The sequence below is a fragment of the Triturus cristatus genome, chromosome 3_2, assembly GCF_964204655.1.
Source record: "Triturus cristatus chromosome 3_2, aTriCri1.1, whole genome shotgun sequence".
NCBI lineage: Eukaryota > Metazoa > Chordata > Amphibia > Caudata > Salamandridae > Triturus > Triturus cristatus.
In genome coordinates, this window is record NC_140584.1 from 737,486,315 (window position 1) to 737,513,665 (window position 27,351).

At 45.8% G+C, this 27,351-nt stretch overlaps 1 protein-coding gene across 2 annotated transcripts in view; it reads right to left on the reverse strand.

Moving 5' to 3' along the window:
- The window catches only part of NAB1 (NGFI-A binding protein 1), a 136,937-nt gene that overhangs the window by 17,290 nt on the left and 92,296 nt on the right, over window positions 1-27,351 (reverse strand). For both annotated transcript variants that reach the window (XM_085648794.1, XM_085648795.1), the window contains one exon: window positions 17,964-18,129. In XM_085648794.1, coding sequence (XP_085504920.1) covers window positions 17,964-18,129 — 166 coding nt within the window. The remainder of the gene's footprint in view (window positions 1-17,963; window positions 18,130-27,351) is intronic.

A 27,351-nucleotide genomic window follows, 5' to 3' on the forward strand; every position in this document is an offset into this window, starting at 1 on the left:
CCATCGCCAAGATGGTGGTCTTGCCAAAATTTCTCTACCTGTTTTTGAAAGTTCCTATCCCTCTCACCACTCATTTCTTTCGCAAAATACGCTCCCTAATTATTTCGCTCGTCTGGGCGGGAAAACAACCAAGAGTTGCATACGATATCCTCACTCTCCCCATGTCTGCCGGAGGTTTGGGCGCTCCTGATTTCAAGATATATGCTTTATGCGCTCAGGCCAGTTTTCTACACTTCTGGATCCATCCTACTCCTTATCAACCTCATGTGGCCGTTGAGATGGATATAGCATCCCCCTGGCCTTTGTCCACGGCATTTTTCACGCCGGCGGTGCGCCCGCGTGCGGAGGTGGAAACGGTTGAGACATTGCGCTGGGCCTGGTCCAGCCTTCGCCGGCTCTCCAATCTTCCCCAACTCTCTGCAAATGCTGTGCCACTTGTGAACCACCCTGATTTCCCCCCACTCCAGCCTTCCGGCATGTCTAGGCATGCGACGCATCTGGGCTTGCGGACAGTGGCGGGCCTTTACCCAGGGAACACTTTTTACTCACTTCCTGACTCCTCGGGCCCGTTGGATACGCTTCTATTCTACCAGCTGTGTGCTATTTGTCGAAAATTACAATCTACTTTTCCTCATCCCCCACCCACTATGCCAGCTCTTGACTTCATATATACATCCTCTTCCCCACATAAACTGGTCACCAAACTATAAGCTTTTACTCAAGCATCCACTTCCAATTCTACAGACCGTGCGCGGGAGGCGTGGGGCGCGGATCTTGGTACGGTTATAGCGCAGGCAGACTGGCTATACTGCTGCAACCAAACGAAGAAGCTGTCACCAAATTACCGACTTCGTCTGATACATTTCAAGTATTTTCACAGGTCCTACGGCACCCCCGCTCAGCTCCACAAGCTTGGACTCATTCCAAACGACACTTGTATACATTGTGCTGCCCCCGCGGCGGATTTCGCACATTTAGAATGGTTATGCCCTAAGGTTTCCAACTTCTGGCGGGGGGTGTGCTCCACTATCTCGGACATTACTAGCACTACATATGGATACACGGGAGGTTCAGCACTATGTACTTTCGTAAGGTCTCCAAGTACCTATACACTTTTGTATCTTTTCCAGGTAACAAATAAACTCCTGATAAAGCATACGACACATATAACATGTAAAGATTTTCTTCTTTATTGATTTTGAGTGAAGATTTCTTCCATGTCACATTTCATATTTTCATAGCCATAGCCAACGCGTTTCGTCTGAAATCATGACCTGAGTTGGTGGTTACCAGACCGTCACAAATAAAACCTGCATCGTGGAAACCATATCCAAAAGAACGGCAAGACAGAAAAGAATTATACTCACCATATTATTGAGCCCTGAAGAAGTCTCATGGGAGACGAAAATCGTGTATCCATATGTTGTTGTAGGACTTTGTCCCACATCGTTGAGAGTAAAGAGGGTAGTACTCTCTGGTTTCGTGCACTATCTGAGCTATTTACGTTAACCACTAACATTTGTTTGGTGCGGTTCTAATCAGCCTCCACCCTCCTCTTTTGTGTGTATATTACTAGCACTACAGTGCATCCCGACCCTCCCCTTTGCCTTCTTGGTTTCATAAAATTCTGTCCAGATGCTTCTCGGAGCCTGATAGCGATGCTGCTGGTCCTGGCCGGGCGTAGGGTGGCTATGTGTTGGTGTTGCAGGCCTGCTCCTAGAGTTGAGAGCTGGCTGGAGGATGCTTCTCGGTGTCAGACTCTGTTAACGGAGTTCTGGGACTTACTACCTGCCAAGTCCCGACCCATTGACATTTGGGGCCCTCTGGTAACCTACCTCCACTCCCGTACCCCTCCCAGAGGCGCTGCCTCTCCTGCGCTCCCCGCCAGCCTTGCGCCCGCGGCAGCCGCCGGTGTTGACAGGTGACTGCCTCCCCCCTCCTTATAGGCCTTCCCCCGTCCCGTGGCGCTTCCCACTGTTGCCATTGGCGAATGTGTGATCCCCATGTGACAAGGGAACTTCGTGCAAAGATGATGTGATTTCAGCCTTAACATGTTTATGTTTCTTGCAAGGTGCAGGCGACTTGCCCCTGAATGTTTGACTTGGTCTTTATTGTAATAATTTGAGCAGCTCTGTAGCACAATGTAATGTGTTTGACTTAAACTTCCTCAATAAAGGTTTTGGAAAATTAAAAAAAATGTAAAAAGTTGAGCCTGTTGGTATAGGCAGCTGTGGCCTGATTAGAGTCGGGCAGCAGGTGTTGTTCCAAAATGCCGAAATTAGTTTTAGACTGGAGATAAAATGGCAGATGATTGGAATCTACATTCCTGCTTTGAGTAGGGAGGGAGACATCAGTTCAAAAAGCACTACTTTATGGTCGGACCATGAAAGTGGGAGAAACTCTTTGACAGAAATGAAATGGTTATTGGAGAAAATAGCACCCAGAATGTGACCACAATTATGAGTAGACTGATGTATTAATTGTGGGAGGTTGAAAGCATTGATAATGTCCAGAATAACCTCCATGTCTTTATCCTCTAGGCAGTCTAAGTGAAAGTTGAAGTCCCCAAGTACTGTACAATCGCTCTTGTAAGCCCCCCCCTCAACCAGCGCATGAATCGATTGAAGAAAATGTCTTGTGCCTGGGGGACGGTAAATGAGCAGGCCTTTAAAAGAGTAGTTGATACTCAATTTGAGGCTGACGGATAACAATTTGCATTCTAAGTTAGGCGTAGAGTCAGTTTTACATTTGAAGTGACTTCTGTAAATTACCCCCAAACCGCCACCTCTTTTTCCAGCTCTGTTATTGAGTAGCCTTGTGGGGTTGCTATTAGCAGGTCAGGACTGGAATGCTTATTAGCCCATGTTTCTGTAATGAAAAGGACAATCTTAATGAACTCAGCTACCTTAAAGGCATGCTTTACTACGGACCGAGCGTTGATTATGGCCAGGTGGAATTTGTGAATGGTAAAGTGCTGAGTGTTGTTAGAGAGAGCATCTTTGTGCCTCAGACTGTGCATTAAGGAAACCAATGAAGCCACCCACCAGCCAGTGTTGTTGGCTTCACTTCCCAAATCAGAGTAGCTCCTTGAAGGCCAAGAAAGCTAGCTCATTTTCCTGTTTGTACAGATTTTTTAACTATGTTCTCCCTGTGTCGGACTGGCACTTAGTTGCGGAAGCGCATATATTTACTTATTATATCAGGTGTTGAGAGCTTGTACCTGGGTTCCGCAGCTGTATGCTAGGACGTATAGGCTATAAAACTAATTACACAGTTATAAGTAGAAGAAAGAGAACTCTGGGCCAAGTTTAAGCAAGGGCTTCAGCAGGGTACACTATCATTGACGTAAGGGGGGGGGGAGTTAACTTTCTACTTACATTTCGCTACACCTTAATGGGAAATATGACCTAAGTTCAATAATCAGGAATTGAAATTGCCTTTGTGTACTAGGGTTACTTTGGTATTATGCAGAAACGGAAGGCGGTTGAATCCAGTCAAGGAATTGCCACATATAGTAAAGCTACTCGGTGAATTGTCAACCAAACCTTCAGTGAGATAGATCAGCTAATTGGGAAGGTGAAGTCTACTATAGGGGTTGTCACTGCTCAAAATGAAGTTGTTACCACTAAAGCGAAAAAGGGACCTCAAAGAATTTCAAGCTACTTTCACAAAACAGTGACACTACCCTTCATCCAATGTTTAAGACCAGTGCAATCAGAAACATCAGGGTTCGCAGCGCCACCTCCAGCTACACCAATAGTATGTCAAAATCAATTGCTTCCCTGATGGAAGAGGAGGGTGGGCCCACAGTTACATCTGTTAAAGATAGGAGTGCACTGGGGACTGGTCCAATACACCCTACTCTATTGACCCCTGATATGGCCACTTATCTTCCTCTTATTATGGATTTGAAAGCTAAGGTGGGAGAATTAAAATTGACGTTCATTCTTCTTATGGGTAAAGTGGACCAGATTCTGACATGAAAGGGGACACTGACGCAGCAAGGGGGGTGGGGGAGGGAGGAGGGGTCTAAAGCCTCGTTCTGGAAATCTAAGAGCAGTTACTGCAATAGCCCCAGTGCAGAGGCCTACAAATAACTAGGGAGAGTCTGCTCAGGCCAACTTATTTGACCCAAGTAACATCTAGCAAACCGCAGACCTATGCTCAACCTTAATACTCCAAGATTCAGCAGTAGAAATAGAAACACTGCCCCTACACTGGCCCTATACCCGCTGGTTATAGAGAGGGGGCCTATTCATGGGGAAGAAACTGTCAAAGTAGCTATCCCAAGACAGGGTTCAGACTGGCGATGGTCAATGTCCCAAAACTGTCAGATCCTACGAATTTTGAAGAGTCATTAAAAAACAAGAGGCCCACTGGATAAGGCACACCAAGGAATGCTATTCAGTTATCAGGGATGATATCATGGGTGCTAGAAGATGTTTCAATGCAGCAACACCCTTCGACATAATCAAACATATGTTTATTGACAGGCACATCGTCAATGGCCTTGTAACTCTGGATATTCGGTCCTGCCCCCCTAAAAACTCAAATATACAGTTTAAATACACAGGTATTTGGGGAAGGGGACTGTTGCCACTTGGCAAATCTTCCCACTTGCCAGATGTTATGTCTGGACTTGATAATATTGACTGACTTGGGAATGGCCTAGGTATTTTCACTCAATATCAACCCTAAATAAAAGGAGCTAGTGAAGTTACATGTCCGTGCAAAAACCATCGGGCACTGCCACCGGTGGGGAGGGCAAAAAATATGTATAATCACGGGGTAGTTAGAGTCTGTATTAGCTGAGGGGGCAGAAGAATCTGTAGAGGATTTTAATACTTCAAGAACCATAGACATGGAGAATTCCCATGAGAACAGTAGCCCCAGTTGTCTAGGAAGGGCCCATGATGTGGCGGAACTAACATCTCCTGCGACACACTCCCACAACAGGATACTGGGGTCAGAGAAACTTCGGTGGGCACAATCTTCTGGGGGGCGCAGTAGAAGAAGGCAGGGCTGCCACTCGGTCCCATTAATGTTGTTCTCACACAAAGAACCTCCTCCTGAATGGGCCATTTTAATAGCCACCTGTCAAGTGTCCCACTGTGTTGACATTTTTTTTTCCCAAAGTGGTTTCCACCGCCATGGCTGCTGCTGCTGCTGCTGCTTTATTGATTAAAAAGTGACAGTTAGGCCACCATGTTAAGGTGAACCAGTCAGCACATCTTGAGGACAAATTCCCAAATCACGGGTGGGAAGGAAAGGTTGCTTTGCAAAAAAAAAACGAATCAATGCCCCTGATACAGAAGGACATTTCAGAATTGATCCTACCCCGTACCTCTTTTCTTGCAGGAACAGGCAACAAAAAAGACACCACAAGTAAGGGGGTATGGCATGGACTTCCCCATCAGAAGAATTGCAGCCCTTGGCCTATACATAAAGCAGGGAAAGCATGAGGTGAGCTGAAGGGGCAGCTGCAAATGTTTGTGGATGCTCCATTATAACCCATCCCGAAATTAGCCTATTTTCTTAACAAGCAGTTTTAAATAGGTTGCATCTATAAGAATTGTGTACACCAATGAACATCAGTGAATTAGCATACGCAATGGTGAGATGGCACCTCCACACCGTACTTTATTTTAATGCACGACAATGTTTGTCAACTTAACAAATAGAGAGCATGAATTTATGAGATAATAAAAAACACAAGATTCAGAAGGATCAGTTTATATGTCAGAGTAAAACGCTGTGGTTAACAATTAAGGACGTGCACCCATTACGAATTATCCAAAATGATAACTCAAGAGAATATAGCCATATTTATCAGTGGCTTAGATAAGAGTGAGTTACTTATCGCACCTGGTAAATTCTGGAGTGCAGTATTTACTGGGTGTGGTGAATACCTAATTTTCCAATTTACGAACCCAGGAATTGAGGCATTATATCCAGAAGCAGTAGTTGCTGCACTAAATTCTGCAGAAGGTGCAGTTATTACCAGGTGCAGTAAAATTGCACTTGCCATAATTACTTCATCATCCGCAGTTCCAATCTCTTTGCAAATTTCTGTTTGGCCTAATGTCCAAGAAATAGGAACTGAGCTTTCCTGATTGTGATTCTTATTGAATCTTAATTATGAAATCGCAATTGCTCATGTACATAATAAAGATTTACCAAATAGCGATTCCTAATGGGGTCACAAATAGACATATCTCATGAATATTAATGAAGGTAGAGCGCAATTTGCTACTCATTAGGAATCGTGACCATCACAGTGATTACTTTTTAATAAACCATTTTTTTAAAGAAGCTCATTAGCCCATTTTCCTTAAAGGAAAATGGGACGGACTTAAAAAAAAAAAAAAAAGATAATGAAAATTTTAAGTTTCATTTTTAGGTCTCGCCTAGCGTTGCAGCGCGAATACGCTGCCATCGCTTTGCGAGGCATGCAGTATATACTGTAGTGTGGAAGCTTTGTGGAAGCTCCGCCCACTCTCTGCCCATTGGCTTTTGTCTTAATATATTGGTTTGAGGATTGTTAGTCCCTCCTCATTCATCATTTGTATCCTTCCACGGCTATTGACCCCTTTACACCTAACACTATTTTCTTACCCGTCTCCCCACCCCACCGCCCCTCCCTCAGTCTGTGACTTCTCACCCTCCCCTGTCCCCCCCACTCCCGTTCGTGTTTTCTTGCCTGCCGGCACTTCCATTTTCATCTTTATTATTGCCACCTTGAAATATGCGAGTTCAAGATGCGTGCAGTGCAAAATAAATGTTAATGTTACTCTAAATAAAATAAGACTCTAGGCAACATTCGAGATTTGCATGGCAACTGACGCCTCTTAGTTCACAAATGGCATTGCTGTCGGACGGGAGGAGCGGCAGTGTTTTAACTCATGCTTAAAATGAGCACTTTTAATAACTTCCTCTCAATTCAGTGCTATAATCTTGTGTAATGTGGTGACGCGCAAAAGAAATTCACTTTTTTGAATTCTGAAGAGACATTATCGCACATTTACATCGTGTTTACTGTATGATTAACATGCCGATCATTTTCACGGCTCACCCACTGGCTCGTATACGCTTGGCTCGTCTCCGGCTGGCTCTACCCTGCTAATTAATATATTGGCTCGCGCACCTCTAACAAAGAGAGATGAATGGATACATGACAGTGCGAGGTTATCTGGCGCTATGGCTTCTTACCTAGCGAGCCCACTGGTGATGGGGGGGGGTTTTAATTCTGTTATGGATGTTTCTCTTGATAGATCTCACCCACCCTTGGCTGACTCACCGGTGAATCGCTTGACCAAAGGTAGACTCGACTGGCAGGTGCGCTGGGGACTGATAGACGCTTGGCGAGCGCAGCACCCGAGAGACCGAGACTACTCTTATTTTTCTAGCCTGCATGACCTACATGTACGCTTGGATGCGATACTATGCTCCCCGACGGTAATGCCAGCTATAGTGCGTACTGAATATCTAACCAGAACACTCTCTGATCACAATCCCCTCCTCATCAGCATGGATTGGATGGCTGGGGTCTCATGTGTTCCTACTTGGAAACTGCGACCTGAGACGATGGATGACCCACTGTTCCAAGCAGCGCTGGAAGAGGGCATAACCCAGTATTTTGCGGTAAATGCGGGCACGGCTGCGACAAGGGCGATAGAGTGGGATGCCTTTAAAGTTGTCATCAGGGGGCTCTGCATAGGGAAACATGTGGGTATACGGAAGACGCTTCTGGACGATCTGACCAAAGCGGACTCCAATCTGCGGGAGGCGGAAAAGGAGAGACCTGGCCATCCTGAGCTACAGGAAAAGGTTACTGCAGCTAAAGAAGCGGTGGCGGTTGAAGTGGAACGCTTGCGCAGTTTTGACCATAGACGGTACCTGCTGAGGGCCCATGCAGAGGGAGATAAAGCGGGGACACTATTGGCTTGGTTAGCCAACCCCGCCAAGAGGAGTTCCCCTATCCTGGCTTTAGAGAGGGCGGAGGGAGGGATGGTTTACACCCAAACTGAAATCATGCAGTGTTTTAAGCGCTATTATGAGACACTCTATAAAAGTAGGTTAGGGGACGGGGACCCTGCCGTTGACACTTTCTTGGATGAGGTTACGCTGCCTGGCCTGGACCGGGAACAGGCGTTGGAATTGGGTAAAGACGTAGAACCGGGTGAAATACGAGCTGCCATCAAGCGCATGGCCCGCAACAAGACACCGGGGCTAGACGGCTTGCCCATAGAATTCTATGGGAAATACATTGACTTGCTGGTACCGCGGCTCCAAGAGGTTTATAGAGAAGCTAGAGACATAGGACGACTACCCCAATCGATGCGCGAAGCGCTGGTGATCCCGTTATTGAAGCCGGGTAGGGAAAGTGAGAACGTGGCCTCTTATAGACCACTGTCGATGTTAACCACCGACTATAAAATATTGAGTAGTGTACTAGCGGCCCGATTACTACAATATATGCCCACCCTGGTTCATAAGGACCAAACTGGGTTCATACCGCAGCGCAACACGACTGCGAACATCCGGAGATTGGTACGATTGCTGGAGGATGATCACCCAGAAGCACCACAGCCTATGATACTCTCGGTAGACATCGAGAAAGCTTTTGATAGCTTGGAATGGGGATATTTGTATAAAGTATTGCGACGGTTTGGATTAGGAGAGGGTTACCTCCAATGGACGAAAGTATTATATACTTCAGCAGTGGCTAGAGTGCGAGCGGGCTCATTGGTCTCACCGAGGTATCTAGGTGAGCGGGGGACGAGGCAGGGCTGCCCGCTCTCCCCGTTACTGTTCGCCTTGGCGGTGCAGCCCCTCGCGGCTAAGATTCGGACAGGCCGCTACTACGGGGGTCTGGATAGCAGAGACGGGCGCCAGCATATATCGCTTTATGCAGACGACCTTTTGCTGTTCCTCGAAGACGCCGATAGGGCGATGGCGGGAGCGGAGAGCGTACTCTCGGGTTTTGGGGACATATCAGGTCTAAGAGTTAATTGGGCTAAGACGTGCCTGTTCCCGGTGAGACAGGGGGAGACTAGGCCGGACATGACTCGAGCGGTCCGCTGGGAACCCACCTGTCTGAGCTACCTCGGTGTACACATCTATCACACGATGGCAGATATACTGGAGGGGAATGTGGGCCGCAGTGTAAGGGCCCTGAAGGGGAGTATGGCCTTTTGGGCCACCCTCCCGTTATCGGTGACAGGCCGCGTCTCCCTTTTGAAAATGGTGGCACTCCCTCGTTTATTATACTATTTTAGGACACTTCCGGTGTGGATACCCAACTCCACGTTCCGGTTGCTGAAATCGATGGTGGTGTCTGTTTTGTGGGGTACGGGCAGGCGTAGAGTAGCGCAGGCAACGCTTATAAGGCCCAAGAGCGAAGGAGAGCTGGCGGTCCCCGACTTTGAGTTATACTACTTAGCGGCTCAATTGCAGATCTTCACCCAAAATGTGGCGTGGGTGTTCCGTGGCCCGGAGGCCGGAAGAGATGTGGGAACACCACGACATGTCCTTTCCTACATTGCCCTGCAGCAGAGACTGGAGTCCCGAGACCTCCTCACAGAGGAGATTACCTTCAGGCTCTGCTGGAATCGATCCCAGCGACGAGCGGGAGTGTTACATCCCTATGCGCCGGAGATGCCGCTGGGGATGCTGACTGCCCTGCCCCACGGCGGTGACTGGTCGCAATTACAACTTTGGGAAGAAGCGGGACTGCAGGTGGTGGGAGACCTCTATGAAAACGGGGTGTTGCTGACCTACCAGACTCTCCAAGAGAGGTTTGATTTGCCAAGGGAGGGTTCCTGCTGCACGCAGCGCTTACCAGAGCGATGCAGGCGCACTGGAGGGAGGGGCTGATGGAGCCTCCGACGTCGATGGCCTGCCAGTATACTATGATGGCGGCAGGAACTGTCAAGGCGGTTACGTGCCTATATTCTAGAATGCTCCTCGAAAACCTACAGCCCCTAGCCGAACTGAAGGGGAAGTGGGAGAACGATTTAGGTAGAGATATCCCCGAGACGGCCTGGGCGCAGATAGTGAGACGAGCTTGGAAGAGCACGAGGAACGCAAGGTTCCAGCTAGTGCACTTCTATATACTCCACAGAGCATACCTGACGCCTGGGAAAATCCAGAAATATTTTAAGGTTGAGGAGGCAGCATGTCCCAGATGTCTGAGAACTGGGGTGGAATTGGATCATATGCTGTGGTCCTGTCCAGCGCTGGGTCTTTACTGGAAAGAGGTGGAAGATACCCTGAATGAGGTGACAGAGAGGCGGCTGGAGTATGATATGGCTGTTAGTATACTGCACTGGTTCCCACACATGCCCAAAACTAAAATCACGAGCAAATTCGTAGACATGGGACTTATCTTGGCAAAACGAGAAATCACGAAGAGGTGGAAGGCAACAGTGGGTCCCACTAGTAAACGATGGAGAGGGGAAGTTCTTAAATGGGCCACCAGCTAGGGTGCGCTGCGGTATCAATGGGCTCGTAGGCGCAACGATGATAAGGCGCTAGAGGCGGCAGCTGCGTGGGAGGCGTTAGTACAGGCACTGCGAGATTATGAGCCAGGCGCTGAAGGCGAAGACCGAGCCGGGGATGGGGGGATGGCACCGGAGCAAGCTGGGCACATCACATAACTCGACGCATTGGTATTCCTTGGACTGTATGATATCAGAGGGCAGAGATGGCCGCCTGTGTTGTTGACAAGGATTGAGGGAGGGGGAGGGAATTTATAATTCACATAGTGTTTAAGGGTAGAGGTTTTGTTATGTAGATTATTGGTTTATGCAATGTATAGCACTGAAGGGATTTCTCTGGCCCTGCGTTATATGATTGGCGAGGGGCTTGTGATTAAACTTCAGGATGTATGGTGAAAACAATTCTGTAAGGCTTTATATGTGGTTGTGCAAAAAACCAATAAACTATGTTTTAAAAAAAAAAATGAATGGATACATGACAGTGAGCCCGGTAGATGGTAGAAATAGACTGGGGCAGACAAACAGACAGTCAGTCTCCATTGCCTCACGTCAGAATCATCACTTTCAATAACCTGGAAATCTGCCGGCCACTCCTGCATGCCCCAACCTCATCCCCCTCACCTATTTTTTAGCAGAAGCTGCAGATTCTGAGCTGTGCCCTGCTGGTGCAGAGGAGCACGGCAGAGTCTGTAGATGGGATCCCTAGCCTCTACGGGAGGACACCTAAGCCTTCCGGGTGCCCTCACACTCAGGATAAATGAATACATTTTGTTCTGTGCTTTAATCGCCCTTCTGTAAGCACTGTCTGGTAGATGGAGCTCTGTGTTTATAAACACATTCAGAGAGGTGGTTGTGTACAAACAACAACAGCCACAATACCGTACATTTTGAACATATAGTTAAATACCTGCTCATCAAGTACCTCATTGGCGGATCATTCCATGGCACTACCAAAATTACATTTGGACACATTTGCTCAACTGTAAAACACTCCCTTCTATGGGTAATTTAACAACTCGGGGCTTTGGGGTTAGGTAACCTACTTTGGATGCTGTGTAAAAGAGTAAATACAAAAATTAATGCAATGAAACTAAGCAACCAGTACTGTCTATAACACTGTGAAAACTGACATGCATTCTGGCATTTTGTTTAGTTAATGTCGATTTTCTCATAGATGGGAGTAAAGTACTCTTAATATTTTAATGAAATCTGCACACTTTTAACTAATAGCACCGGGCGACTTTTGACAACTAGGCGATTAATACATTTTCATGTACCCCCGAAGCCCCCCTGTCCCCTGCCCCCTTGGCAAACTTCATTGCCTCCCAGTGTTTGGAGGAAAGCTAAGACGCAGGAGAGTGAGTCAAATAGTCTAGAAAATGAAGGAGAAGCCGGGATTCGGATTCACATGCTCCGATCCCAATCGCGTTGGTTAGTCTGTGAGCACTACACCCATTAGGTACGTGCCAAGCAATTGTTGACACAATCCACACTTTGCTTTTTCAATATATTTATTACGAAGTGCAGGACCTTTGCAAGGGATTTTGCACACTACATACATTCACTCCAAAAATAAAACGTGTAGGTACAAAACATTGCCATTTACAACGTCAATAGCTCTAACTCACAAATGCGAGACCTATTTGTATTGCAAATGCTTGTTTAAGAGTAGGCACTGGTCTTTGTGATCACTGCCTGCTCTTGAAAAATATTTATTCAACATTCACAAAGGACAAAGGGTCCCTTAGGGACCCCTTCCCATTTGCAAATGGTTACCACCTCCTTTGATGTGTCTGTAAAAAACACATGAAGGTATTGCAACCGTAACTGTGTAGCAAAACATTCATACATTCCACTGTAATTCTGCATTTGGAAGGAAGACCCTTAACATGCGCCCTCTGACTACAAAATCGCAAACACAATTCGTGATTTGTACATTTGTAAAAGCACTTTTGCGGTAAGAAAACAGCCCAATTCCTGCAAATCGGGCCATTTCCAAACACAAAAATGCTTTGAAAATATAGCCTATAGTGCTGCTCTCATAATCATGCTCCATAAGTAACAATGTTCAACAACGTATTAGGAATTAAGAAAATGAAGGCAAAAAAGGTGAATCAGGGCAACATTTGCTCTAAATAACTTACAAAAAGCCTGAGCTAAGAAAAAAGGTAAAACCACACAGGTACATGCTGACTCTGCGCATGAAAAGTAACAGCAGACAGAATGAAACTAGTGATATGCAAAATTCCATTTCTGTCAAAAAAGATTCTCTTGTAAGGAGCATGTTTGTGGATTTTTTACTTCGGAAAAAACAACTCTTAGCAGGATTCTTCACCCGAGGTTTAAAAAAAACTTTTGACAACTTTGTGAAGTTCCCAAAAATTGGTGTAGGTTTACCACAAACTCAATATGCTATCACAGGATCACCCGAGTTTCAGAAACAAAAGAAAAGTCATGCTAAGTATACAGGATCTGATTCACAAAGGTAAACTTACATGTTTGTGTAAGTTTACTATTGCTTGCTATTCACAAAGATATTTTACTAGTAGTATACTTATGATTGTGGAGTCTTTCGTACACAAAAAGATAGGACATTCAAAAAAAGATTATTTGCGGAGACTATTTTATCTTTGTGAATCAGGCCCTTCATATACAATCCCAGTCAAAGTAAGAGAGTGTGTGTGTGTGGCTGTGTGTGTGTCTGTCACGTCTAGTTTTGGTTCGTCCCCTTCTTGCGAAGGGATTAGTTTCATTTGTATCCATGCTGTTTAATGAACACAATTATGTCCAGGTGCATGGTTGGATTGGTAGAATATTGAAACGTGACCTTTACGGAGAGGTGGGCGTTCCAAATACCAGCATTAAATTGCTCTAGTGAAGCCTTTTTGCCTGATTATTATGACATTTACACAACAGAAATATGTCTATTGTTTATGTTGTTGGTGCATGCACTGATATTCCAGGTCAGCCATGATAGGTCTAAGTGTTGCAGTATCGTGCATTTCAAGATCAGAAGAAGGTGTTTGCCCTTGAATGTTGGGTGATCAATATTTTAGTCAAATTAAAGTATTATTTAAAAAAGCAAAAAAGATACTTCTAGGAAATTACACAGAAACCTGTCAGTTTGCCCGAGCAACATGCATGTCAATACTTTAGCAACTGAATGACAAATAATGCAACTTATAGACTATGAAAATATAACATGAAACCGGGGAAAAACTTCAGTACATTTGTGGAATGTACCGGTGAATGAGCACATAAGGTAGGTGTTGTAGCAGCCATGTAAGTGTAAGAAAACAGGACCTTCACCAAGTTGGCTGCATGGAAGCTTAGCGGGAGATGAATACACAGGGAGTTGAACATAGAACCATGTGGCAAACACCCACTGTGCACAGCCCCAGGCCATGTGATTTGTGGGGTGGGTGACAGGGAGGATGGGGCACTGGCGGGTGGGAGCAGGGAATGACCATTCACCAGGCTGCTCAGCAATCCTTTGCTGTGCACTGTTGAAGACAAAGTTTGAATACAAGAAAGGGTTATCAAGTATGAACAAAATGCCAAAATGTCACTGAAAAAGCTCTGGTAATCCTGCCTCATCCCTAATTGGCATATTTAATTACGTATAAATCCCTAGTAAAGTGCACTATATATGCCCAGGGCCTTTATATTAAATGCTACTACTTATTGTGCTACCCGCTTAAGTAGCCCTCTAGCCATGGCTCAGACCTGCTATTGCAGATCCTGTGTGTGCAGTGAACACATTAATTCAACCTGGCAAGATGAACCACTTGCCAGTCCCAAGCCTTCCCTTTTTATACATATATGTCACCTATATGGTAGGCCCTGGACAACCTAGAGGGCAAAAACTAATGTAATTGAAACGTAGGATATGTACTTTTAAGCTTCACATGTCCTGGTAGTGAACAACTCTCAACCCCGTCTTTCACTAGTGCAAGGACTATCTCTCCACTAGGATAACATTTGGATTACCTCATTCCATTGTCTAAGTGTAATTCCCAAATGTGAAGAGATAGACTTATCATGTTTGGTGCCTCAGGAACCCTAATCTAAAATCCTAACTTATGGTGGTTGAATTTAACATTGCAATCGTGAAAATGACACTTTTTGAAAGTTGGCATTTTCTTACTTTAGCCATTTAGGCCCCTCAGCCTTTCCCTGATCACATGTCTGGGGTGGGGGACATTTGGGCTTTGTGTATTCCTCCTAGACAGCCATACACATTGGGAGCTTAGGTGTAACTTGATAGGCTATCCTGGCAGGATGGGAGAGAGCAGCTGGACCTAGCCTCACACCTAAATAGGCTGTGTCCTGTGCCTACACAAAGGGCTGTATACCCCTTGTAGTGAGTCTGGAGCCAGGACAGGAAGGGGGACCTCTGTGCACTTCAAAGGCATGTCTTTGAAGTCTCCACCACTTCAAAGGCACAAATGGGCAAAAGTACTGGACCTCAGATACCACCACTTCAGTACACTTATGGACCTGTGAAAACTGCCAAGAAGAAGGACTGCTGTGCTCCTGAAGTACTGCCACTATGACGGACTGCTGCTTTGCTGGACTCTTGCCTTGCTGACCTGCTGCCTGTTGTTCACCTGCCTAGGTGAGGAGGACTGGACCTGCATCACTAGAACCCAGAGGGACTCCAAGAGCCAGCTCGCTGGCCTCCTGATCTGAAGTCTAAGGGACATAAAAGACTTCCTACCACCCTGTTTTCGCACTTATACTCTGCTATATGTGAGTCTGTCCTGTCAAGTGGGGCCACACCAGTCCGGGATCTTTAGAAATGGGCCTAAGGCACTTGTTCCAGTGAAACCAAAGCATCCACTGATGTACAGATGCATCACTGCTGTTGAGCGGATCAGGACCAAGTCATCACCTCTGCTGCATGGATCAGAACCAGCACATTGCCTCAGCTGCGTGGATCAGAACCGGTGCATCACCTCTGATGAGAGGATCGGCATCAACGCATCACCGTGGCTTCGTGGATCAGACCCAATGCATCGCCTTCTGAACCAACCCTGAGCAACACTCTTCCCAGTGCAAGGTTCTCAAATTTTTGTCAGAGGCAGCCTCAACGACGACAGTAGACCTCCGCACCACAGCTCACCGTTCATCGGAGCCAACACATCACCCCTGCTGTGTAGATCAGGACCAGCGCATCGCCGCCGCTGCGTGGATCAGCAGGATGCATTGCTTCAATTGTACCACGCATCCTTGACATCGCCTCGCCCAAGATCAAGGTACATTTGTTCAGAAGACCTCACTGGGTCCCGGTTTCCTGCCCATCGCTGTCGGCCTGAACTTTTGACTTTGTCCCGGTCCAGCGTGACCAGATGTCACAAATTTCGCTTTCTGCTTCTAGGAACTTTTTTTAACCTAAAAACAATTTTTCTAACCTGGTCTAGAATCTTTTTCTGTGGTGTTTTCACTGTTTTACTGTTTGAAGTGCTGCACAAATACTTTACACATTGCCTCTAAGTTAAGCCTGACTGCTCTGTGCCAAGCTACCAGAGGATGAACCCAGGTTAATTTAGTGTTTGCCTGCTTCTTATACTGACTAGGATTGTGGTTGCTGCTTGACTAGAGCTCATACCCCAGTCATCCTACAACCCAATTTCTAACATGGGGACATATGTTAAGGTATGAATTGAGTGGGAGATGAAAGAAGGAGTGTGCAAAGAAAGTGGAATTTTCCATTTTAACCTCCACACAATTATTTTCTCTTCGTTAAAGAAAAGAAAAATCAACAGAATTACACCAAACCTAGCAAGAAACTTGAACTTTACTGAAGATTGTGCATTTCCTTGGTTTGGTTTGGTGAGAGTTCATTCCGTCTTTTTTGAGAAATTAGTGTTACAAAATGTGCTTGACTTCAAAGAATTTTAAAGCATAGAGCTATATGGGCCATTAGTCCACGGAGTATCCTTGAACTGTGGTGCGAGCACAGTTTACGAATCAAATTTAAAAATAACTTAATTTGATTGGAGAAAATAGTTTTTTCCCATGGTTCATTTTATGTCCACAAAGTCTATTTTATTTTTTTGAACCCGAAGGCTCAGCTTGGCTGGCTGTGAAAGAAAATATTCTTTTGCACCTGCCATCAGGGCTTAAAATCTGTGCATCCAGAAAACAAAAGAAAGGACACATAAGGGGTCAGGGGGGCACTCTATAATATCCAAGGCAGGTGTGGGGGGGGGGGGGGAGAATGCCCCACCAATGTTTAACAAAACACGTGTGTCATATTGTCCACAGCCTCCAGTGAGCTTGTTCGATAATGCACAGTCTCTGTACCGAGACCGTAGACTCCAAACACCCAAAATGGCACTTGTAGGCCATTTCGGGAGGAGCAGACACATGCTCCTCTCACAGAGAGGACGTGATACTGGAAACATTGAAGAATGAGGAAGAGGATGCTCTCTGCATTGAGAGAGTGAAAAGCAGTGAAAGATTCTATTGTGCAGGAATTTTTCACAAATTCCCCTGGAGAGATATAGGTGTCCTAAGGGTCGTATGCAACCTGTGCGACAAAAAATTATGGAGGAGGCATAGAAATCTACACTCCTTGGAACTTTGATAATGATAAAGCATGTAAAAAGTACAAAAATGAGCACCATAAACTCCTGGATGGCCATGAAAATGAAAACAGACACCAACTACCCAAGAAATAGGAGTAACAGAAAATGTTCCTGAAGATACTCTGAAGGAATTGAGGAAAATAATCCCTACCTATGCATCTGAGCTTCCTTGTTTATATGTGTCCATTGTCTACCACAGTTTAAAGAAATAGTACAAACACTTTCGAATCCCCCTGCCCACACACAATAACACCATCCTCCCAAAAAGGGTTCTTTTGAGAAGCACCCAAAAAGTCAATAGAACAGCTTGCCTACATTAAATCCTAGGACCTGCATGGCCTCCAGCCACAGGTTTGGCAAACACTCCCTGTGGCTGGTTGGGGCAGGGCCAGCCGAAGTCTAGGGCCTGCATTGTGGCCAACCCCGCGGCGCATGGATTAGGACTGTGATCAGTGGGAGTTGTGGCTAATTAGGTGCAGGGCCTGAGAAATAGTTTACATAAACATATCACATGAATTTGACTAAAGGATGCATCACATTTAAAAATACAATGGAGACATGCACACTGACTATGTAAGAACTGTACTCGCGCCTCTAAATTGCGTTTGCATGAGAATTCTCCCTCACTAGAAACACCTTAAGGGAAAAAACAACATCACCTATCAGCCACTAGTACAAAAAGAGCTATTGTCTGTCACATAGTTGGGATTTAGCTACAAAGTACTGTTGGTTATGTCGACTTCTATGATGTCATATTTTATTACAAAAAGGATTATCGCTTCATGTCTTACTGAAACCAGCATCTGGCCACTCTGAATAATTTTTGGAGTTTTGTGTTTAATATAATTAGAATTGAGTGACTTGCATGTACCTTGCCCATCTGAAGCGTCTGATGTCTGGCCATTGGGGCTGTGCTCTTCTGAGTTTTGTCTATAGATTCCTGCGGAATGGCGTCTTTCACAAAACTGAAGCTTCTCAACCAAAGAGGGATTCCGCAAAATCTCCATCTGCTTGGACATGAGTTTCTCAAGCTGTACCTAGGAAAATACAAAAGACAACTTATTTACAAGAGCAATAACTGGTAAACATGATTACGGCGATAAATACTTCTAGCTCACAAATGTACTGGTTTTCCAAAAATAAGATATACCCCAAATTTTCTTTCCATCATACATCAATGATTGCACAGAAATAGATATGAGAAGGTGTGTCTTCCACGACAATTATAATGCGGGGGGTGGTGGGGTGCGGCTGAGAGGCGTCACTATTCAGTAAATGATCATATTTTCATTTTAGGGCAAATGTTCAGCGACAGCTAAGAAAGAGAAAACTGAATTTGAAGAAATTAGCTAAGTACAGGCAGAATCCCACATGTGCACTCAAATGTGCAAATACAAATTTAATTAAAGGCATATACACCTGTTCCATGTTAGACGTATTGCTATAATATTTCTAACAACATTCGGGAGAAATTTACCGTTTTACTGATGCAGAAGTTGTTTATAAACCTAATTAGTCTTGCACCTGAAATACCTTAACATAGAAATCTGTCACTATCGCCGAACGTTACCTACAGTCGGGATAAAGAATAAAGAAATATAGCTCAAACCATACTATAGAGTGTAGAGTAAAGAGCCAGTCGAGCGAATTTATATTTGTGAATCTTTATGGATTGAGGCCGCATCTAGAGTCCCCTGAACTATTTATAAAGTGATGGCTGTCAAATCCCCACTATCAACACCACCATTTTGTCCTTCTGAAAAAAGAGGTGGTGGTTCTACTGGCAGTCATAACCTATAAAACGTGTGGGCCGAATGTAACAATAGAATCACCCATTGGCAAATCCAATAGGGCTTGTCCATACAAGAGCTATTGGCAATGTGTTTTTGTGATGTTGTACACAAGTGTGGCTGCTGTTCAGCATGCCTAAAAGTTAGTGGTGTGGAGTGGGGGAGTAGACTGTCGTAGAGGGGATTTGTTGGAGTACAAGTAGAAGTCAGAGTGGAGTAGGGGGAGTGGAGTGTCGTAGAGTTCATTAGAGGGAAGTAGAGTTAAATGGATCAGAAGCAGAGGGTGTCGCAGAGTGCAGTAGCGTACAGCAGTGTGGCGTGGGGTGGAATAGGGTAAAGTGGGTTGAAGTGGACAGAGGAAGTATGGTGGGTTGGATTGGAGTAGAGTGGGTTGGAATGGATTACGGTAGGGTGGGTTGGATTGTGTGGAGTGGGGTGGATTGAGTGGAGTGGATTGAAATGGGCTGAGGTGGATTGGAGTGGGGTGGATTTGATTGGATTGAGGTGGGTGCAATGGATTAAAGTGATAGGACTAGGGTGGGGTGGACCTAATTGGGGTGGGATTGATTGGAGTGGGTCGGTTTGGAGTGTGGTGGAGTGGAGAAATGGGGTGGATTACATTGGTCCGGAGCGGGGTGGATTGGATTGAGGTGGAGTAGGGTGGGCTGAACTGGGGTGGGGAAGGTGGACTGAACTGAATTAGGGTGGATTAGATTGTGTAGAGTGGAGTAGGCTTGTTTAGACTGGTGTGGATTTGGGTGGGATGGATTGGGGTGAGGTGGGGAAGGGAGGGGTAGGTTGGATTGGGGTGAGGTGGGTGATTGGAGTGAGGTTAATTGGATTGAGTGGGGTGAATTAAACTGGAGTAGGGTGAATTGGACTGGAGTGGACTAGATTGGATTGGATTGGATTGGAGAAGATTGGATTGGGGTGGGGTGTATTTTTGGAGTGGGATGCTGGGGGGGTGGATTGGATTGGAGTGGACAGGTTTTGAGTGGGGTGGATTGGACTGGAGGTGGTGGATTGGACTGTAGTGTAGTGGATTGGACTGGAGTGTGTTGGATTGGACTGGAGTGTGTAGGATTGGATCTGAGTGGGGAGGATTGGATGAGCGTGGACTGTAGTGAATTTGATTGAAGGGTGTGGGGTGGATGAAGGTGGTTTGTGGAGGGATGTATGGATTGGAATGGAGTGGGTGGATTGGAGAGGGGTGGGCTGGATGGATTGGATTGTACTGGGCTAATGCGGGTGGACTGAATCGAGGTGGGGCAGATTGTATTGGGGCAGAGTGGAGTGGATTGGAGTGGAGTTCGGTGGATAGGAGAATAGTGGGGTGGATTGGAATTTAGTGGGGTGCTTTGGAGTGGAATGAGTTAGGTTGGAGTGGTTTGGAAGGGATATGGTGGATTTGAGTGGGGTGGATTCAAAAGGAGTGGGTGGACACAAGTGGAGGAATTGGAGTGGAGTGGGGTGGGGTGGACTGGAGCGGGATGAACTGAAGAGGGGTGATGTGGATTGGTTTGAAGTGGGGTAAGGTGGATTGGATTGAGGTGGAGTGGGTTGGATTGAAGTAGGGAACTTGAGGGTGGATTGTTTTGGATTGGAATGGGGCAGATTGTTTGGATTTGAGTGGGCCAGGCTGTTTTGGATTGGAGTAGAGCAGATTGTTTTGGATTGAAGTGGGGTAGATTGGAGTGGGGCAGATTGTTTTGGGTTGGTGTGGGGCACATTGGAATGGGACAGATTGTTTTGGATTGGATTGGATTGGAGTGAGGTAGTTTGGCTTAGATTGGAGTAAAGCAGCTTGTTTTGGATTGGAGTGGGGCAGATTGTTTTGAATTGAAGTGTGGCAGATTGTTTTGGATTGTAGGGGGGCAGATGTTTTTAGCATTGCTGGATTGGATTGGGGCAGATTGTTTTGGATTGGAATGGGCAGATTCATTTGGAGCAGATTATTTTGGATTGGAGTGGGGTGTATTTTAGTGGGGCAGATTGTTTTGGATTGGAATAGGGAAGATTGGAGTGGGGCAGACTGTTTTGGATTGGAGGAGGGCAGATTGTTCTGGATTGGAGTGGGGCAGATTGTTCTGGATTGGAGTGGGGAAGATTGTTCTGGATTGGAGTGGGGTGGATTGGAGTGGGGCAGATTGTTATGGATTGGAGTGGGGAAGATTGTTCTGGATTGGAGTGGGGCACGTTGTTTTGGATTGGAGTGTGGCAGATTGTTTTGAACTGGAATGGGTCAGATTGGAATGGGACAGATTGGAGAGAGGCAGAATGGAGTGGGGCAGATTGCTTTGTATTGGAGCAGAGCAGATTGGAGGGGGACACATTTTTATGGGATGAGGTTGATTGGAGTGAGGTAGACTGGATTTGTGTGAGGTGGGGTAGGTTGGAGGGGGTAATCGGGATGGAGTGAGGTAGATTGGAGTGGGGCCGATTGGAGTGGGGTAGATTGGAGCGGGGCACATTGTTTTGGTAGCTGTGGGACAATGGAATGATCGGTGCAATGGAATGATCGGATTGGAGTGGGGCAGATTGTTTTGTATTGGAGTAGGGCAAATTAGAGAGGGGCAGAATGTTTTGGATTGGAGAGGGGCAGATTACATTGGGGCAGATTGGCGTGGGGCTGGGGTGGGGCAGACTGTTTTGCATTGGGGAAGTTTGTTTTGGATTGAAGTGGGGCCGGTAAAATTGGGGGATTGTTTTGGATTGGAGTGGGAATATTGTTTTGGATTGGGCAGATTGTTTTGGATTGGAATGCGGCAGATTGTTTTGGATTACTGGATTGGAGTGCAGCAGATTGTTTTGGACTGGAGTTGAGCAGATTGGGGTGGTTTTAGAGTACTGGAGTATGGTGGATTGGAATGAATTGGGGTGGACCGGATTTATCTGGGGTAGATTGTAGTGAGGAGAATTGGGGTGTACTGCACTGCATAATTTCCAAAATCACACATAAGTAAGAAACAATATATACACCAAGACAACAGCGCCCATGAGCAAAAAAAAAGCAAGACTGCATAGTGAGAAAAAAAGAATTGGCAAAATAAAAGGGAGTGAAATATGGAAATGAAAACATTCAATGTTGTTTGTCCTGCTGGACACGTTTTAGCTAGCACGCCTTCTGTTTGTGATTAAGTTGACTCAATCGGTGCTTGTTCCCTGATCCACTCAAAGAAACCGAAATTATGCTAGGTCTGCAGCGACCAGTTACAAGGCTGTAAAGAAGTGTGTCAGGCAAGCCAATAAATTATAAGCAACGGGAGAGCTCCAAGCATTTTTTGCTTACATGAGTGTCTCGCAAGAGATACGCATGCGTGAGCTCATGCCATTGCAGGCTCCACCCTAAAAAGAAGTCGATTCAGACGCAAAAGAGACTAAGCAGCTAAATTAAGCTCAAATGTTCAGGAAGCACCAGGTAAAAGACGGAGAACAAGCAAACTAATTTTTAACCCAGTAAATTCCTCACCTGGGTGCACAATTACAATCTGGCAATACATGGGACTCAAAGAACCCTTCACTCTTGAATCAGAACTTGTACAATGATAAAAAATGTAAAACTATTGTCCGGCCGAGCCAGTAGATGGCACAATTACCCATAGCATGTAACGCTATTACCCATTTATGCTTCAGATGTTTAATTCTGTTATGAGAGAGAGAGTGTGTATATATATATATATATATATATATATATATATATATATACATACATACACACACACATACACACACCTTACAGTCTATATATATATACATACACACACACACCTTACAGTCTAATATTTGTTGAAACTAGGAATCACAAAGAGCAGTGCTTCTGCCCTAGACGTTATTTGCACTTTTAGCATCTCAAAAAAGATCTTATTGTATGTCTTTTTGTGTCCCAGGAGGTCTGGCCCTGGGAATTTCCAAACGTGGGAGAACAGAGAGGATTGAAACACTATAATCAAATAAATCATGACTGAGACATTGCTCAAAGAATATTAAACAGGCCACAGCTCCTCACTCTCCGGTGCACTGACCAGTTATTGGGGCTTCCAATTTCCAGTTTTCGGCAGCGTCTAGGCGGTTCCTAGCTTAAGAATTTTCATAAAGTGAATTCCTCAGAAGTCAGTCATTGTATCACACCCTTGGGGTCAGGCTCAGCCTTTTCCTGATTGGTGTGTTCCCCTGCTGAGTACCAATCATATTATGAAATCCTTATTGGCACTTTCTGAGAGCCATTGGTGGGGAAATCAATTCTTCCATCCCTAGGTTGTAGCAGCACCCTGCCTCAGTAACGACCTGGTCCTTCGCTCTGGATCCAACCTGATCCGTTAAACTGTAGACATAGGGTGAAGGAAGCATGTCCGAGCTACACTTACCATTCAGGTATACCATACTGGAAACATGCACACAACAGAGGAGGGCATGACCAAGGATAGACACAAAGGTTGGAAAATAAAGTCTACAAGTGTGACTGCTTCTGCTAATGGAATCTCACTTGCTCCAGGATCAGAGATATAATCTATCCAACGGGTGCTGCCTGGGAAAGGAGCCATGATGGAGTGTTATAAAATGTGACCACTCAGAAGCCCAGCAGACATCCTCCACCATCCACACCATTCTAACAGGAGGAACCAGAAGATAAAGCAAGATCAAATGTACTTCGCACAGTACTAACATGTAGTAACAATCTGAATAAAATTCTTGCCAGTAGGGGTTGAATTCGTTGATACTAACAAAAGAAACAAATGATGAACGGAATGCTGAACAATGCAAACATTCACCCTTAGTCACAAGGGTCTGGGTTTAATCCATCATTCTTTAGCTCACTTCATCATCCAAGTTTGGACCCAGCCATTTACAAATCAGTCTTGACCCTGTTCCTCATGGGAACAGTCCTGCCCGAATTGCCATCCAGGTCTTCCTTGGAACGGAAGCAAACATCCTGGGACCGGTTTCAGGGCATCACACTTATCAGCCCAGGCTAGCTTGAATTCAGTGGTGCAGTAAGCACGGGACCCACGCCTGAGCATACCGTTCCCACTTAGGACGCCAAAAGAAAAAGGAACAAATGATGGACAGCTTGCTCCAGTCACAAAGATCTGGGTTTAATCCATTGTTCTTTTTCTCACCACGCAACCCAAGTTTGGACACAGCCATATGCAAATCACTCTTGACCCTGCCTCTCATGGGAACAGTCCCCAACTGCTAGTTGAAACTAGCTGTGGTGTTAAATTTTGAGTACAATTTTACATTTTAATTTTTGTTTTTTTAAATTAAGTTTTAGATTGCAGTTGTGAATGTTACGCTATAAAATTAACCGAAGCCATTGAAATTTGATGTATTTGCCATATCTCACTGAATAATGAAGTGTTTGGGAATTAAACATTGTTTTTTATTTCTAATTTCCTACGTAAATTTCTATTTGAGGTGGGCAAGATTGATTGATGGTTGCTTGGGGTGATTTGGGAAGAGATGAAGTAACACGTGTATGTCCACATTTTTTTGACAGTTATGCTTTATCTTTATTTTTGCAGTCTATATTTCTTAACGTTTTGGGTTGTAGTCTCAATTTTCTACGTCATTTTACAAATTACGACAAAACCTTGAAAATACGATTTGGTGTAATCAGGAGAGCTTGGGATTCCTGCTGGTGCAGGGGCAATAATTCACTTTCCTTTCCCATCAATGGAGGGCAATGAAAGGGAGTGAAACGACATACTGGAGCACATACAACCTGCCGTTTACTCAATCGCCAAAAAGAAGCAGGCTATAACTTCTCATTTGCACCATGTAATGTTTATTTTTTTAAAGGATCTGTTTTTATTTTCTACAAACAAAGTAGAACAGAGGTCCACATTGACACAGCGTTAAGCCTACAACCCATTTAGGGCCGGCCGCGTTTCATCCAAGGCTCTCCAAGAATATGTGAAGGCATCAATACACAGTTTAAAACACAGCATGTCGCCTACAACCCTTGGTGGGCCGGCTGCTTAACATAACAGATGCAGCAGTATTAGAGTGTTGTGCGAAGTCTCAGGACCTTTTCGGTGTAACAACAAGAACAGTAAGAACACGGGCAAGAGGCCCATCTAAAGCGGATAGTAGTGACTAGACAGAGAAGGGGCAAAAGAGGAGAGGGGAAGAGGAAAAGGAACAAAAGCGGCTAGGTAGGCGGACGGGAATACTCGAGCAGCAGAGCATGGTATTAGGAGTGCATATCTTGAGGCTTGCCGTAGGGGGCGTCGCCCAGGGCTGATCTGGTTACGCAAGGAGCCTATTGGGATCCGACGGGAGTATGGCATCCTCAAAAAGTCTTAACGCTCTAAGCTTGGAGGGTAGATAACACACGTGCTCTATTTTACAGAGATAGTGGATTAAGTGTCGCCAAACAGGAGTGAAGCGGGTGTCACGTCATTGCAATCGCGCTGTAAAAAGTTCCATGGTTATCCCATGCCATAAGCACGTGTACCAAGCAGCTATTGGAGGAGGTTCCGTTTTTTTCCAGTACAACGCTATAATTTGTTTAGCTGCCCCAAGCATATGAAGTGCTATAGTCCAATCGCTGCGGGTAAGTGCTTTCACGTTGGTAGGTTTAAGGCCCAAAAGAATCGTGGCTGCAGACTCAGGCAGGGGAAAGCCCAATACCTCCTTGATAGGACTATGGACTTCCTTCCAGAGCAGGGTCAAGAGCGGACACGCCCACCAAATGTGAATGAAATCTCCAGAAGCATTCGAACACCTCCAGCACAATGGGACACGGCAGGGAACATTTTGTGTAGTCGAGTAGGCGCATAATACCATTGCGTCATAATTTTATATGCATTTTCCCTCTGCGGGATGCTGCGATAGACCCTAGGGATATCTCGCCAGAGGCGATTCCATTGTATTGGTGTGATTTCCGTGGTTGACGTTGATTGCCATTGGCGCGGATATGAGTGCAGGGTTAGTATTGGAGGGTGCTGTAGGATCTGCCGTTCAAAGGGGGTGAATGTTCGGACAGCGGCCTGTTGCATCTGCGGTGAGGACACACAATTCCGCAGATGTGCCTATTGTAGCCTCGCGCTCAGCGGGAGACAAAAGTCCTCCCTACACCGGGTAAATGTCTTAAGTGTTGCCCCATCATACAGGTCTCCGATCACTCTGCATCCCCCCTTTAGCCAGTTGGCGAATGTTTGTGGATGGAGGCCCGGAGGGAATAGTGGGTTACCTGTAATGGGAGTATGGGGGGGGGGGGAGGGGAAGGTGGTTAGTCCCTTACGCACTGCAACCTTGTCCCATATATCCAGAACCGTTTTAGTAGGTACTGCGATATAGGCACTGCGTGAGCGTGCTGTACGATGGTGCCACGCAAGGTCCCAGATGGAGTGTCCAGTTACTGTCCTGTCCATATGGAACAATATCTTTTCACTTTCAATGGCTATCCACTCCGAAACGAAGCGGAGATGCGAGGCCCAATAATAATCCAAAAGGTTAGGGCACGCTAGTCCCTCTCTGTCTCGCGGCGCCATGGGGCTCTTGTGAGAGAATCGCGGCCTACGTCTGCCCCAGATGAAGCGAATGAGATCTCGCTGGAGGCCCTGTATTTGGTGCTGCGGGATAGGGGTGGGGAGACATTGAAATAAATATAAGATTTTAGGGAGTATCGACATTTTCACGGCATTAAGCCTACCCAACCAGGAGAGCGTTAGGGTTTTCCATCCCCGTAAGTCTTCCAGAACGGTTCTCCTGCATTCTCGCCAATTTACCTGGGTCCATGTGTCCAAGGTGGGAGTCAATTGAAGTCCTAAGTACCTGATATGTTCCGTCGCCCATTGATAAGGAGCGAGCGTTTTCAAGATTGGTATCTGTTCTGTCGGAATCGTGAGGTTGAGAGCCCAAGATTTGCCATGGTTAATTTTAGTACCTGAAACTCGCTCAAAAGACTAACAGGACGTGAAGCGCCGGAAGGGATGTATGCGGACGCGATATGGTGAGGATGAGTTCATCCGTGAAGAGCGCTACCTTGTTCTGCCTGCCACCAAGAGAAATCCCATGTATGTCCGCATTCTGCCTGATCATCTCTGCAAAGGGCTCTACCACCAGGGCAAACAACAGAGGTGACAAGGGACAACCCTGCCGTGTACCTCTATGTATGGAGAAAGGGTCTGTCAGTTGTCCATTAACCCGAACCCTAGCTTGCGGAGATAAATAAGGGGCCATGATCATAGAGATCATATTCCGGCCCAGTCTGATCTTTTGCAGCACCGCGCAAAGAAAGCCCCAGTCCACCCGATCAAACGCCTTCTCCGCATCAAGCGAGAGAAGACAGGCTGGTATATTCCAGTTTTGTGCATTCCCCGCCAGATACGCGATTCTAAGCACATTGTCCGCCCCTTGCCTATTGCGGATGAAGCCAACTTGATCCGGCTCCACAAGGCCAGGCATGTGGGGATCCAAGCGTCTAGCAAGCATTTTGGTGTAAATTTTGAGGTCCGTGTTCAG